General features: G+C 35.9%; 3 protein-coding genes across 5 annotated transcripts; 1 reads left to right on the top strand and 2 right to left on the bottom strand.

Annotated features, from left to right (window-relative positions):
- Positions 1–780: 780 nt before the first annotated feature.
- Positions 781–4,397, top strand: LOC111795178 (uncharacterized). Its single transcript, XM_087123941.1, has 9 exons — positions 781–1,326; positions 1,526–1,573; positions 1,715–1,774; positions 1,972–2,059; positions 2,164–2,264; positions 2,791–2,904; positions 3,028–3,128; positions 3,840–3,951; positions 4,070–4,397. The coding sequence occupies exons 1-9, from the start codon at positions 805–807 to the stop codon at positions 4,193–4,195; spliced, it is 1,272 nt and encodes a 423-aa protein (XP_086980067.1). The 5' UTR covers positions 781–804; the 3' UTR covers positions 4,196–4,397.
- Positions 4,398–4,794: 397 nt separating this feature from the next.
- On the bottom strand, positions 4,795–9,887 carry LOC111795179 (ubiquitin-conjugating enzyme E2 enzyme activator PEX22). Of its 3 annotated transcripts, XM_087123942.1 has the most exons (9): positions 9,450–9,887; positions 8,628–8,769; positions 7,471–7,713; positions 7,322–7,369; positions 7,110–7,166; positions 6,923–7,024; positions 5,978–6,043; positions 5,293–5,394; positions 4,795–5,196 (listed from the first exon to the last, which is right to left on the bottom strand). In XM_087123942.1, exons 2-9 carry the CDS (start codon positions 8,757–8,759, stop codon positions 5,092–5,094), a joined length of 855 nt encoding a protein of 284 aa, XP_086980068.1. In that variant the 5' UTR covers positions 8,760–8,769; positions 9,450–9,887; the 3' UTR covers positions 4,795–5,091. The 3 variants fall into 3 exon arrangements, with proteins under 3 accessions (XP_086980068.1, XP_023533231.1, XP_023533232.1); XM_023677463.2 differs by lacking the exon at positions 8,628–8,769 and having other exon boundaries at positions 9,450–9,885; XM_023677464.2 differs by lacking the exons at positions 8,628–8,769; positions 9,450–9,887 and adding an exon at positions 9,136–9,290.
- Positions 9,888–10,170: 283 nt separating this feature from the next.
- LOC111795759 (cyclin-U1-1-like) lies at positions 10,171–11,126 on the bottom strand. The gene is made up of 2 exons (XM_023678329.2): positions 10,646–11,126; positions 10,171–10,559 (listed from the first exon to the last, which is right to left on the bottom strand). The coding sequence occupies exons 1-2, from the start codon at positions 11,059–11,061 to the stop codon at positions 10,286–10,288; spliced, it is 690 nt and encodes a 229-aa protein (XP_023534097.1). The 5' UTR covers positions 11,062–11,126; the 3' UTR covers positions 10,171–10,285.
- Positions 11,127–12,156: the final 1,030 nt, after the last annotated feature.

Raw genomic sequence — 12,156 nt, forward strand, 5'->3', positions numbered from 1 at the left:
ATTTCTTTTAATTTTTCAACTAATTTTTTTATCAATATTAAATTATAGTAATTAAACTCATAATTTTTAATAATTATGTTTCCAAGCTGTATTGAGATTATTGATAGTTGTCTAGGGACCAAATTAATATAAAAATTTAGCATGTTATTTACTTTTTACTAATATTTTAAAAATTAAATTGTGTTTGAAGAATTATGGAATGTATTATTTTGAAATCTAATATAATTATAAAAAAATCATAAAATTAAATAGTTATTGAATTATCTCAAAACAATTAAAATGGTTATCAACAATAAAATTAAATGCGAGAAATGAGGAAAATATTTTAGATATTAATAAAAATGTCGAACATTTTAGAAAAAAAAAACATTAATTGCATACTATATTAAATGTGGTCATATTGTTCCTTAGGTATTATTACTTGTCTCCTAATATTGTGACTTTCCATGTATTATGACTCGAAAATAATTCAATTTTATTTATTTATTTATGTATATAATTGACCCCAAATTATAATTAAATAAAATATACTTTTTTTGTTCTTTATTATACAATTAATATCAATTTGGAATTATTAAAAATAAAATTGGAAATTCCATTACTAATTAATTCCAAATTGAAAAACTGATTGTCCAAAATAAAAATATATTAATTGTTTTTTACGGCTGATTCGTGGCAAAATAATTGCGTTGGACAACCAATCAGAACGTGACACGCGTGATTTGACACACGAAAAATGTTTTGGCATTTAATTGTATATATATTGAATCTTGAAGTGCGGGTAAGACTAGGTGGCCGAGGTATATGAATCGATTGACTCGTTTTGTAACTCAGCTCAACTCGTTCGAGTCACGATGGTTCTATGAACCCGCCACCGTCAAACCTCATCTCCGCCGTCCTAATCATGCCCTAGCCCTCAAAACCCACCGGCATTTTTCAACTCCACTCAGATTCGGATTTTTCTTGTCCAAAATTTCTGACCCTCCCCGTCGGCCTCCCCGTCTGCCCCAGGCGATGGACCCGGTTCCTCCGGAATCTGATTCCCCTGCTGTGGAAGATTTTGTCCACATCGAGAATCCCGATTTGGAGAGTTTGGTTCAGAGTATTGTTAGTACTACCGATGAACAGATTAATGACGAGGCAGCCTCTGTGATTTTGCCCGAGGCAGCCTCTGTGATTTTGCCCGAGGCCGAAGAGGGTTTGACGGAGCAGAGTAGAGTCCTTCCGGAGGAGCTTTCTAGAAGCGTGGTGGTATTGACTTGCGAGACCGCTGATGAGGGTGGCATTTGTGATGTCTACCTTGTTGGAACAGCACACGTTTCTCAAGTAACCTTTTGATTTTCGATTGTGATTAATTGGCTTGTATTTGTTGCATTTTCATTTTGTAATTTGGAGGGTGTGAGAAGGAAAATATGGATTGGTGTGAGATTGCTAGACCCCTTTCGGAATTTTGTTTGTTGTTAGCTGACAAGATTGATTGGAGTACTCGAGTTAGAGATGAATTAGATCACTTGTATGGGTGCAGGAATCGTGCAGAGAAGTTCAAGCTGTAATCAGTTATTTGAAACCTCAGGTGCTTCCTCTTTTTTTTGAAACTCAGTTATACTAGATTGAAAGATGGGTGATTCTGCAGGTTAGCAGCCCGCTTTCGAAAGGCGTTTTTACATGTTGCATTTGCTTTCGTGTTTGTTCATTGAATGCTTGGCATATGCAGGTTGTCTTCTTGGAATTATGCTCGAGCCGAGTGGCTGTTCTCACACCTCAGAATTTGAAGGTACGGTTGTAATTTGATTGTGGCGATTATTTCTAATTCAATCGAATAGCTTGTTGGTTTAGGGTTCTGAACATGAGTCTTGAATAATCACACTGGTTACTTAATAACATCGATTATACAAATTTGCTGGTGTACAGCATGCGTAGGCTTCTTGTTTAGCTCTCAATTTTTGCTCTTCCTGACCTTTAGTTCACCAGGTTCCAACTATGGGAGAAATGGTTGAAATGTGGAAGAAAAAGCATAACATCTTTGGTATTCTCTACAGTTGGTTTCTTGCCAAGGCATGTTATTTCTTTATGTTCTATATATTTTACACTTCATTTGTTTTACAATTCAATTGAAAGATTGTGTCTTATTCGAATTATACGTCTTGCTTTTATCTTAGGTAGCCAACAAACTTGAAGTTTTTCCTGGTTCTGAGTTTCGTGTAGCCTATGAAGAAGCAATGAAGTATGGTGGTAAGGTCCTTCTTGGTGATCGTCCAGTACAGGTATGATCTTCTTGGTGATGGGATTTCTTGAATAAATTATCCCTTTTAATCATCTTTATTGTTCTTTTACATTTGTTTCAAAAGTCAATTTGATTGTCCCAACTAATCTGCTTCTTTGAGAGTAATAGTCTGTTCTTAAGTCAATTCCTGGTCTTCTCAAGCCTCAAAGCACATTTAAGGGCTTTAATTATCGTATAATGTTCGCTTTAAAGGGGTGTTTTATATTGTGTTGGCCGTTGCATCCATCATTTCCATCTTATTGTCCATCCTCTTTGTGTGCTTTGGTTGGTCCTGCTTTTGTTTGAACGGATAATCATTTGCCAAATGTGCAGTTTTACGATTAGATGACATTCTATTCCTATTGCATTTTTCCTCTGTTAGTTTTTAAGCAGGACTTGTCTCCTTACCTTTTCTTTCTGGTTATTTCGATTTATATCCTTATCTCATATTCTTCAACGAGGTGACTTTCAGTTTGTTATTTTTATATACCCGAATGATCAGTAATATTTTGACGTTTACGCAACAGATTACAATAAGGAGGGCGTGGGCGAAAATGCCACTTTGGCATAAGATAAAATTGCTTTACTCCTTCGTTTTTCAAGCTTTCTTTTTGCCAGGCCCTGAGGAACTAACCAAAATGGTATCATTTCATATACCATCTCTCTCTCTTTTTCCTCACAAGTGCCCATTCTCCTCTATTTCTCTTTTTAATTGTGAGGCATTTAGAAACTGATTCCAAAACAAACCGTACTTTTGTCTTCAGTTGAAGGATATGGACGATGTTGACATGCTCACACTCATAATTCAAGAGATGAGCAAGGAATTTCCCACATTGATGGACACTCTTGTGCATGAGCGAGATCAGTTTGTACATTTACCTTTGTTCTGTTTGATGCTGATTACCCTTTTCCTTTTTCAAAATTCTGCTTTATTGATTATGGATTCAATGGGTTTTCTAAATTCAAACAGGAATAAATTAAGTAGATTTTTAGAAAAACATTTTCTCTGAATGAAGAAGTCTTTTTCTTTTTGTGCATAGAAATTCAACTAGTTACATGTTTGGGTGACATGTATAAAGGCACTTTTTCTTTAGTTTCCTTCGTTTCTTTCTCATGAATTACCATTTTTTAAGAATATATCAAGTTGTTTTCACTATGGAAATTATGATGTTAGCGACTTTTATGCCAAGGCCTCCTATTACAATTCTTAAAATTTGTTCTATTCAACAAATTGTCAAACAATCCCTAAAACTTAGAAGAGACATGATTCTCATTCATGCTTGAGTTGTTTCGTTGGACTAAGAAACATGGTTACAGGTTACATTATAAACTAAAGAATACTGCGTTCCCCCTTGATTTGTATTTCATGGAATTACAGGAAGATTCTTCATGGGATGTCCAACTCTTAAAAAAGTTCTCACCTTACAAATCAAAATCATTTATCTTCTCAATGACTGGTGCTCTGATTTCATATCATATATCCTTCATTATTGTTTGCATTAGGTTTTTTTATTTTTTCGACATCCATTTTTCACATTCTTGACTATTTTTTTGCCCCTATCTATACACGTTTCAGGTACATGTCCACTACGTTGCTAAGAGTCGCCAAGGAGCATCGTTCAGTTGTTGCGGTTGTCGGGAAAGGTCACCTAAATGGAATCAAGAAGAATTGGCAGCAGCCTGTTAAGGTAGGCTAGATTCTCCCATTTTTAAGGAACTCAACGGGGCTACTACCATCGTTCCTCTTTATAGTAATGATTCGAATGCAGCCTCACTCTGCCATGTATATTTTTCTGGAAATTGCAGCTCAAGGATCTTTTGGAAATGCCGGAGCAAAAACGAGTCCCTGTTGTAAAGATCTTTACGTCACTAGGCATTGCAGTTGCTGGAGTTGCAATCATATCTGGCATCTACCTTGCTTGCAGAAAATAACGCCATTGAAGGGGGCTTGGCCAATGACTCACCTGCTGCAATGAATGCTATAAAAATGATCAACAAATATGCAGTTTATACAGAGTCAGCTTCATTATAGAACCATTTTAGACTTGTTAAACGAGTCCACTTTGCTTGAGGTTTTGCTTTAGCAGAATGATTAAACCACAAACTTGCAATAACAAATCAATTTTTCTCATTATTATATTTTCTTTTCTAGGTGTCCGTGCGTGCAAATGTGGAATCATTTGAAAATTTCTACGTCTAAATTCTTGAAACACTTCTGTATAGATGTTTAAAACAGTGAAAGTTCATCATGGAGGCAATGCCACGGGGCTGGCTGGCTGGCTATGAGTTTACCAAGTAAAGTAGGAAGAAACATTTTAGAACACTCATATTAAAAATTATGAGAAAGCAATTCAGTCTCTCATTAATTGATCTCGTCAAGCATAGATTCTTAAGCTTATTTACAATAAGGTTCCTAATCTCAATGTTTTAGATCATACCACCATTTTAAACATGAAGATTATATCAGCTTAGTTTTCGTTGGAAAAGTCCACACTTTCAAGTTTTGTCCAAGAAAAGTGACATAAAGTTGGTGACCCAAATGGCATTTGTCATGCCTGAGAAGATCTAATAAATTACATCAGTTAAACTAGGTATCTATTAATGGGACATAAAGTTGCTCTGCCAAAGACAACACAATATCTTTGCAGAAACACAAAAAAGAAAAAAGCATGGTACACCTATCTTATCTAACACCAGCAACGGCGGCCTAGTGCAAATTGAGCTTGCTTAGTTCCTAAAGAGAACCAAATGCAATAACAATCAACAAGGCCCAAATAAAATGAGAAACTATATTTGAAAGTTAATTCCATTCTTGAACTGGTTTCAAGTCAAATGTTTCCAAAGAACTGTTCCAAGGATGGAGAGCAGTAAACGTTAGAAGCAGCTCGCTCGTGTTTGATTGGAGCTACGTGAAGTTGATATTTGATGAACCTCTGGTGATGAGTAAAGGAAAAATATCAGTGATCACCATGCATTTGCAGGTGCTAGAGAACAATAAAACTTGCTAACATGATGGATGGTTAACTTACAGCTAACTGAGAAATGATATCGTGATTGGAATCTATATGCCAATCGGGTTCCAGTTGACGCACAAAAGATGCTCGCCCGTTCTCCATGCTACAGAAGAGAACCTACAGAAAATCCTCAATTAATTAAAAGCCAAGGAAATTGCCATGTATGGTTGTCCCCTATTTTTCTCCAGGCTTTAACACCAAACAATTCAAAGGAGGATTTGCTTCTAATCAAAGCTTGTGCAATTACCAAGTCAACTACCTTTATGAGAAGTTCCAGTTAAGGGAGTCAGAGATACCAAAAGCTGTCTTCTGTTACATGTTTTAAGGTTGGAAACTGCAGATACCTAAACAAATTCTACCGTTTTTGGTTTTTGAAAATTGTGATTGTTTTCCACATTTTTTTAACATCTTTCTCAAGGAAATATTTGAACCCTAGCCAAATTTAAAAAATAAAACTACTTTTTTATGTTTTGAAAACATTTGTACAAAGTCGATAGGGAAACAAAGAAACTTATTGGCTTAATTGGGTTTATAAGATTAATTTTTATAAATAATAAAAATAAAAAAACAAAAAACTATATAGCTATCAAACGTGCCTAAACTTTACGAACCTTGCCTTTGACTAGACCATCAGATAAGAAAATAAAATAATCAGAATTGTTTCAATATTATCAAAATCAAAACAAGCACAGTTAAGAACCTTGTCTTTGACTAGACCATCAGATGTGAAAACCCCTGCATCTTCGAGTGCCAAAAGAACTCTTTTCTGCATAAATAGTTTATGTCTTAAAATAAAAACGAATAACATATGAGATCAGCAAGAAGAGAAACAACAAGAACAAAATATAACGTATCAAGAACCTATGAGTCTTAAGAAAGCATGTTTCTATGAAATGTCAAAAACAGGAAGAAACACAGTCAACCCCACCCAACCAACACCACAGAACAAGAGTGTTGGCATTAGCAACGCTGATGTGTGCTAGATCATGGGCAAGTAGCCTATATACACATAATTCAATAACTGGGGTGGACTTAGGATGGCCAATGGCATTGCTTAATGTGTGCACGCGCAGTAGTAGGGGGCTACGGTTCACAACTTGAAATGAAACAGACAGTGTGCATAGCATGAGTACGTAGTAAGCAAGGAAGCGGCAAAGGAGGTTTAGCGAGTGAATTAAAGGATGTTTCAGAAAGCAGAATGCCTAGCAAGGAGCAGCATGTGTGGTAAGCGTGTACAGAAATTGTAGTGCACAACATTGCAGGCTGGTGAGCAAAATGCACATACACGACCGGACACTTGAACAAAGTGAGTTTGATTTTTTAAGTTCCCATGTTCAAGGAGTATTCAGTTGGTTTCTAACAATATTGATTATGCCAGTTCGGCCAGTTTGATTAATTTTTCAACCTCTGATTTACACGAGTGGAGGGGAAAAAAAATAGCCTGACATCCTAACCACGAGAAAACATATACAAATCTTAGAATGTCAGAAAAGTAAACGTGAGCGGGAAGAGATTTTGTCTTCAAGGTGAAGCACAATAATCGATCGAATCATACCAAAGCTAACATCAGAAATCATATAAGTTTACCAAGATATTATGATGGAATTAAGAAAAATCATAAAATTCCATAAAGCATTGCACTTACTTCGCTCTCATCATCCAGCACTGTTTCCATGAGATAAAGATCACAATATTTTGTTATCTCCAACAGTACTTCCAACACTGAGGACCTCACAGTGGCTTGTTTCTGATGCAAAACAAAGTAAACGAAATTAGATATTCCCAAAAGCAGTTTCAACCACAAAATTTGTTAAGAGGAAAAGGCTAAATACCTGTAGATCCTCTGGACTGTTTTCCTCGAGAATTATTCCAAGCAAACGACATGTTACCTAGAGATGGAACATTTTCAGTACCAAAACTGACTCTTTCTTGCCTTATATAAGCTTCATACAATTTCATATATTGATATTTCACCAAAATTCCACATAACAAGGTAAAACTTCTGAGAAGATAAAGATGAATAACAAAGGTGGATATTGGTTACCTTTCTTCCGTCACTCAATTTTTGCCTCACTATTTGGCCCAGAGTTGGCTACATGGAAAGGTATGAGAGGAAATCTTAAACACGTGTCATATGAATGGAACAAAATTAAAAAGGTATGAGAAGATATAGGCCATAGTTTGAGCTCTAACCTTGACGGGCTGAAAGAATTCATCAACAACGTTGCGCGCTCTTAAATCCCCTGAAGATGAACAAACTCCAGAAGATATCAATTGTTCACTTGAATTTAACCCAACATTAGAAGTAGAACTACTTGCTGCAGGCGTTTGCCTTTTTGGTTGTCGCCTCTGATGTCCATTAGATGATCCCAACAGCTTCCATGTGAAAATTATTGCAACAGCAACTCCAGCAATAGCCCCAACAGACCGTGAATCCTGATAAAATTTCAAGACTTAGTCAGACACCAAATTACCCTTTTCCCTTATTTGTTGATTAGTATCAAAGGAGAAACAACATAATGTTCTATCAGACAAATCAGAAACGGTCAACACAATAAACATTTACGTTATTTAAGCCAAAACAGAAAATGAACTGAGCTATTGATTTCTATTTAAATTTGAACCAAGCAAGACCAAAAGGCACAAAAACTGAAGCACTTTCCAAACACCCAGACAAAAAGGACCATCAATATTTGAAACAAACTAGACCAGCAAAAGGACTGATTTGGCTCAGACCTTAAGTTTATCTATTTTTTGGATATTATGAACCCAATGAAAAAAAAAAAAAAAAAAAATTCTAATTTCCTAACACAGCTCTATTTCTCAGTCCCTAAAAGATCCAAAGACTAGAGTCCATTAAGAAGATCAAAAGAATCTTCAACATTCTTTTCCTTTTTTCTTTCTGTTTCTCCCAAAGGACTCTGCAATGACCCGACTTTCTATATATGCATCGGTCAATGCCATTACTAAAAACTGGCAATTTTATAAGTTAAAATCAATTAAAATATTCCAAAAATAGATAAGTGAAAACGTGCTCGAGAACCCCTTTAAAATAACTTTAGAATGTATGAAGTTTAACCAAAATAATTCAAAAATTCTAATAGCAATTGAAAGGCACCATCGTTTCAATCTCCCTTAGTTCTCATAAACTAGGAAACTAGGAGTCCTTCAACTACAAATCAAACCAATGAAATAATTCCAGGGTTCCTAACAAGTGGTCTCAGAGTCATGCCCTTAACTTAACCATGACGGTAAAATCCTCGAGAGTCCAACAAAAAAATCATGGATCTCGAATGGTCATAGTAGAGATCTGTGGTAAAGCTCCATCAAAGAGGTGAGAAGGAGCTTGCCTGTTTAAGTGTTAGATGGATAGATGATCTATTTGAGGAGAGACTCGGTGGTACATTATCTAAAGCGAGGATTGTTGAGGCACGGTGGTACTTCGTTCGAAGGGAGGATTGTGGGTGTGACCAAAATCCCATATTACGTTAGCTAAATAAGGAGAAGATCATGAGTATATAAGTGAGGGACATATATCCATAGATATAAGGTCTTTTGAGAAAACCTAAAATAAAGCCATGAGAACGTATGCTCAAAATAAACAATAATACATCATTGTGGAGGTCTCTTGTCCATAACAAGTGGTATCTATCAAATGCTTTATTGCTGTCCTATTCTTTGTGTGGGACAAAGATTTGGGATTAACAATTGGCATGGACCTAAATCTCATAATTGAACACAATATACCATCCTTGAAGCGTAAGTACTGCAGAATAAAAACAATAGTAACTATTCTGGTAAAACATACAACAGCTTCGCCAGGTCTAATAGAATCTACGCCAAGTATGACGAACAGACCTCGTAGCACAAAGCTCCAATTCGAAAGAGAAGTCTTTCCGCATCATTTGTCAGCGTGGTGAATTGTTGAATATCAATTACAGAATCGAAGAACATAAAGTATTAACCGTTGTAATCGTTGAAAAAAGAACAGAATACACACAAAAAAACAAAAAAAAAAAAAAAAAAAAAAAAAAAAAAAAGGCCGGAAAGAAAATTAGGTGATCAAAATATATCAAACATCCAGCGTGAAAAAACCCAGTAGCAGCAACCTAAAGCCGGTCAGATCCATCAAAAAACGAACAAAAGAAGAAAACAGGGTTAGAGATTAGAACCAGATTCTGGGTAGAGATCGGGAAAAAATCAGACATCTTGACAGTGAGATAAGCCCCGAGGCGCTTGATCAGCTGGAGTAAGTCGTCTTTGGAAGAACTTTCAGCCATTGGAGAACTCAAAGACGACCTCGCCTATGAATCTTCTCGTGATTCGAATATCCAATAATACAACCTGCAAATTGGCGCAGAGCAGAAGGAAGCGGATAGAACTGGGGAATTTCAATGCGGAGAATCGAAGTGGAATTGTTGATGCAGTAGAGAGATTTGGAAGAATTGCAGAAGAAATTGCGTCAACGGTGGATACAAGTCCTGAATTATTAACGCCTCGATTTTTCGACTTTTAGTTCCCTATTTTTCCCCGTCGCCCCGCGGAGGAAGAGAGAGGACACGGTGAGCCCGGCAAACGCCACCTCCTCCGTACCATTTATGGGCTTTCCGATACTGGGCTTGCTTAATACGAAATCTTAGACCAAAATAATAATAATAATAACTAAAATATATAATATTAAAAATAAATAGATTTTTTAAATATTAAACCTCCAATCGACTTTTTCTAGACTTTTATAAAATTTTATATTTCATTTTAAATATTAATATTGTATCTGTAATATTATTTAGTTAATTAATTAAATATTTATCTCGACCACATTCTTAGTATATACTAATATTTATAATATGAGCTAGATTTTTCATAATCTCATATGAATCTATACCGACAAAATTGTTACATATCTTATCTTATATATACTAAAAATGTAATTTCTGTCTCCAACTCAGAGTGTTTAATCGAAAAAATATACGTTACAACATAATGAAGTAGCTGAATTAGTGGATTACTAAGGTGGCGAAGAGGAAGCTAGAGTGTCGTCCACAGAAATTTCCGACACGTCGTCCAAGCTATTGGTAGCCATTAACGGTCTTTCAATCCTCTGCAACTCGCCATTACCATTCAACAACATCTCTTTCTCCAAGTGCAAGCAATAGGTTTCGAAAGCCCTAGAGCTAACCGTCACTCCAAAATCCAATAGAAAAAGCAGCTCTAACTCGAGCTTGTTCAGCTCCACTTTATTCACCCCTCCCACCCTCGCGTAAAACGCATTATTATAATGTCTGCAGTTAAATGTGGTATTTATGGTAAACGGTAATGAAAGCTAAATATTCTTAACAAATTTAAAATTTGGAATTTAGAGACTCACACGTCGTCGAGGATCTTAGAGGCAACCATGACGCTCGTGACAAGGAGCCTATGAACGTTCAAGGAGATGACTAGCGAGTTGGGGTGTCGATGGATTAGCCTATCGATGTAAACGAATCCAACCACGAGGCAAGAAGGGCTACAATTGGTGTATTTGTAGATTCTCTCTAAGTACTTCAATATGGAGATGGCGGGCGCTCGGACTCCATGGAAGGCGTTGAAGCTGTTACCGATATGGCTAGTGCCGCAGCTGCTCGACTCCTCGATCTGGTGAGTGATGCCATCTACGATGCGGTCGTTACGGGCCACTAGCCGGTCCAGCACACAGGCTAATATGATGAGCACTCTTGGGGTTGGCTCGGCCACGTTGTCGCCCTCGGCAAGGCCGTTGGCTGGGAAGTCGTTGCCGGTTAGCATTTACAAAGCCACCATATGATCCGGTAGTGGTGAATGGCTCAGAAGTAATGGAATGAGTGAATTGGGATTGGAGGTATTGGAATAATGTTATCGGGCAGGTTTGGACTGGTGACTGACACGTGTACGTACATGCTGGGCTGGCTGAGAAAGCAATAGGACATGGGTCCACCGGCCAAACTGTTTGAATGGGTAGATAAAGTGATATGGATTCTCTCCGAACATCATCAGCCATTCGTGGAGCTGGTGGCTGTGGCTTTCTTGTTTGTAATTGAATTTTGGCACCCCATTCCACTTTGGTACATTCGAATTAGGCCGAAGTCTAATCTAACTCATTGGTCGACTTTTAAAAACAAGAAATAATGGATACAATAGCTTATGAAAAATGATATATCATACGTCATAACAGCCCATATTATTAAAAGTCTTAAACTTTTTATAACGTTTTTTTTATAGCTATAATAGAGTATTTTATATTGTTTATAAAATATAAATGATTGTGACCGAAGAGGATGGGTTGGATTTTATACCACGGATTTAATTTTGATAATAATTTTGATTATTTTAGTTGCAATTTAATATTATCAATTATATTAAAAATTTAAGGTTATTGGTATAATCTTGAACCATTTTCATGGAGGATTATGTTCAAGAAATAACCTAAATTCGTTCGGAAGATTAATATTTCATAATACAACTATATATTATATATGTTAAATACAAAAAAGAAATAAATATATTTAATTTAAAGTATATAAATTAATATTTAATATATTAGATATATTAAATATGAAAGAGATAAATTTACGAAGATTTTATTAGGAAAGTTTTCTATCACGATAAATTTACATCCTTTATTTTAATTCTTAATAAAATTAAATTAAGATCTAAAGCGTTTTGCAAAGGAATAATCCATTCAGAAGAGTGAAGAAGATTGTAAAGAACGATGTAAACAAAACTACAACCGACAATATCGTCAACAGTTAGACACAAACTTAATATGCCCAATTCAGATGTTTGTACTTCAATCCATGACCTAACGATTTCTCATTTTTTATATTTTATCTCACTGTTAAATACTTTCTTAACGAATTCCTT

Source organism: Cucurbita pepo, chromosome 5, assembly GCF_057944985.1.
Source record: "Cucurbita pepo subsp. pepo isolate OVF chromosome 5, ASM5794498v1, whole genome shotgun sequence".
Lineage (NCBI taxonomy): Eukaryota > Viridiplantae > Streptophyta > Magnoliopsida > Cucurbitales > Cucurbitaceae > Cucurbita > Cucurbita pepo.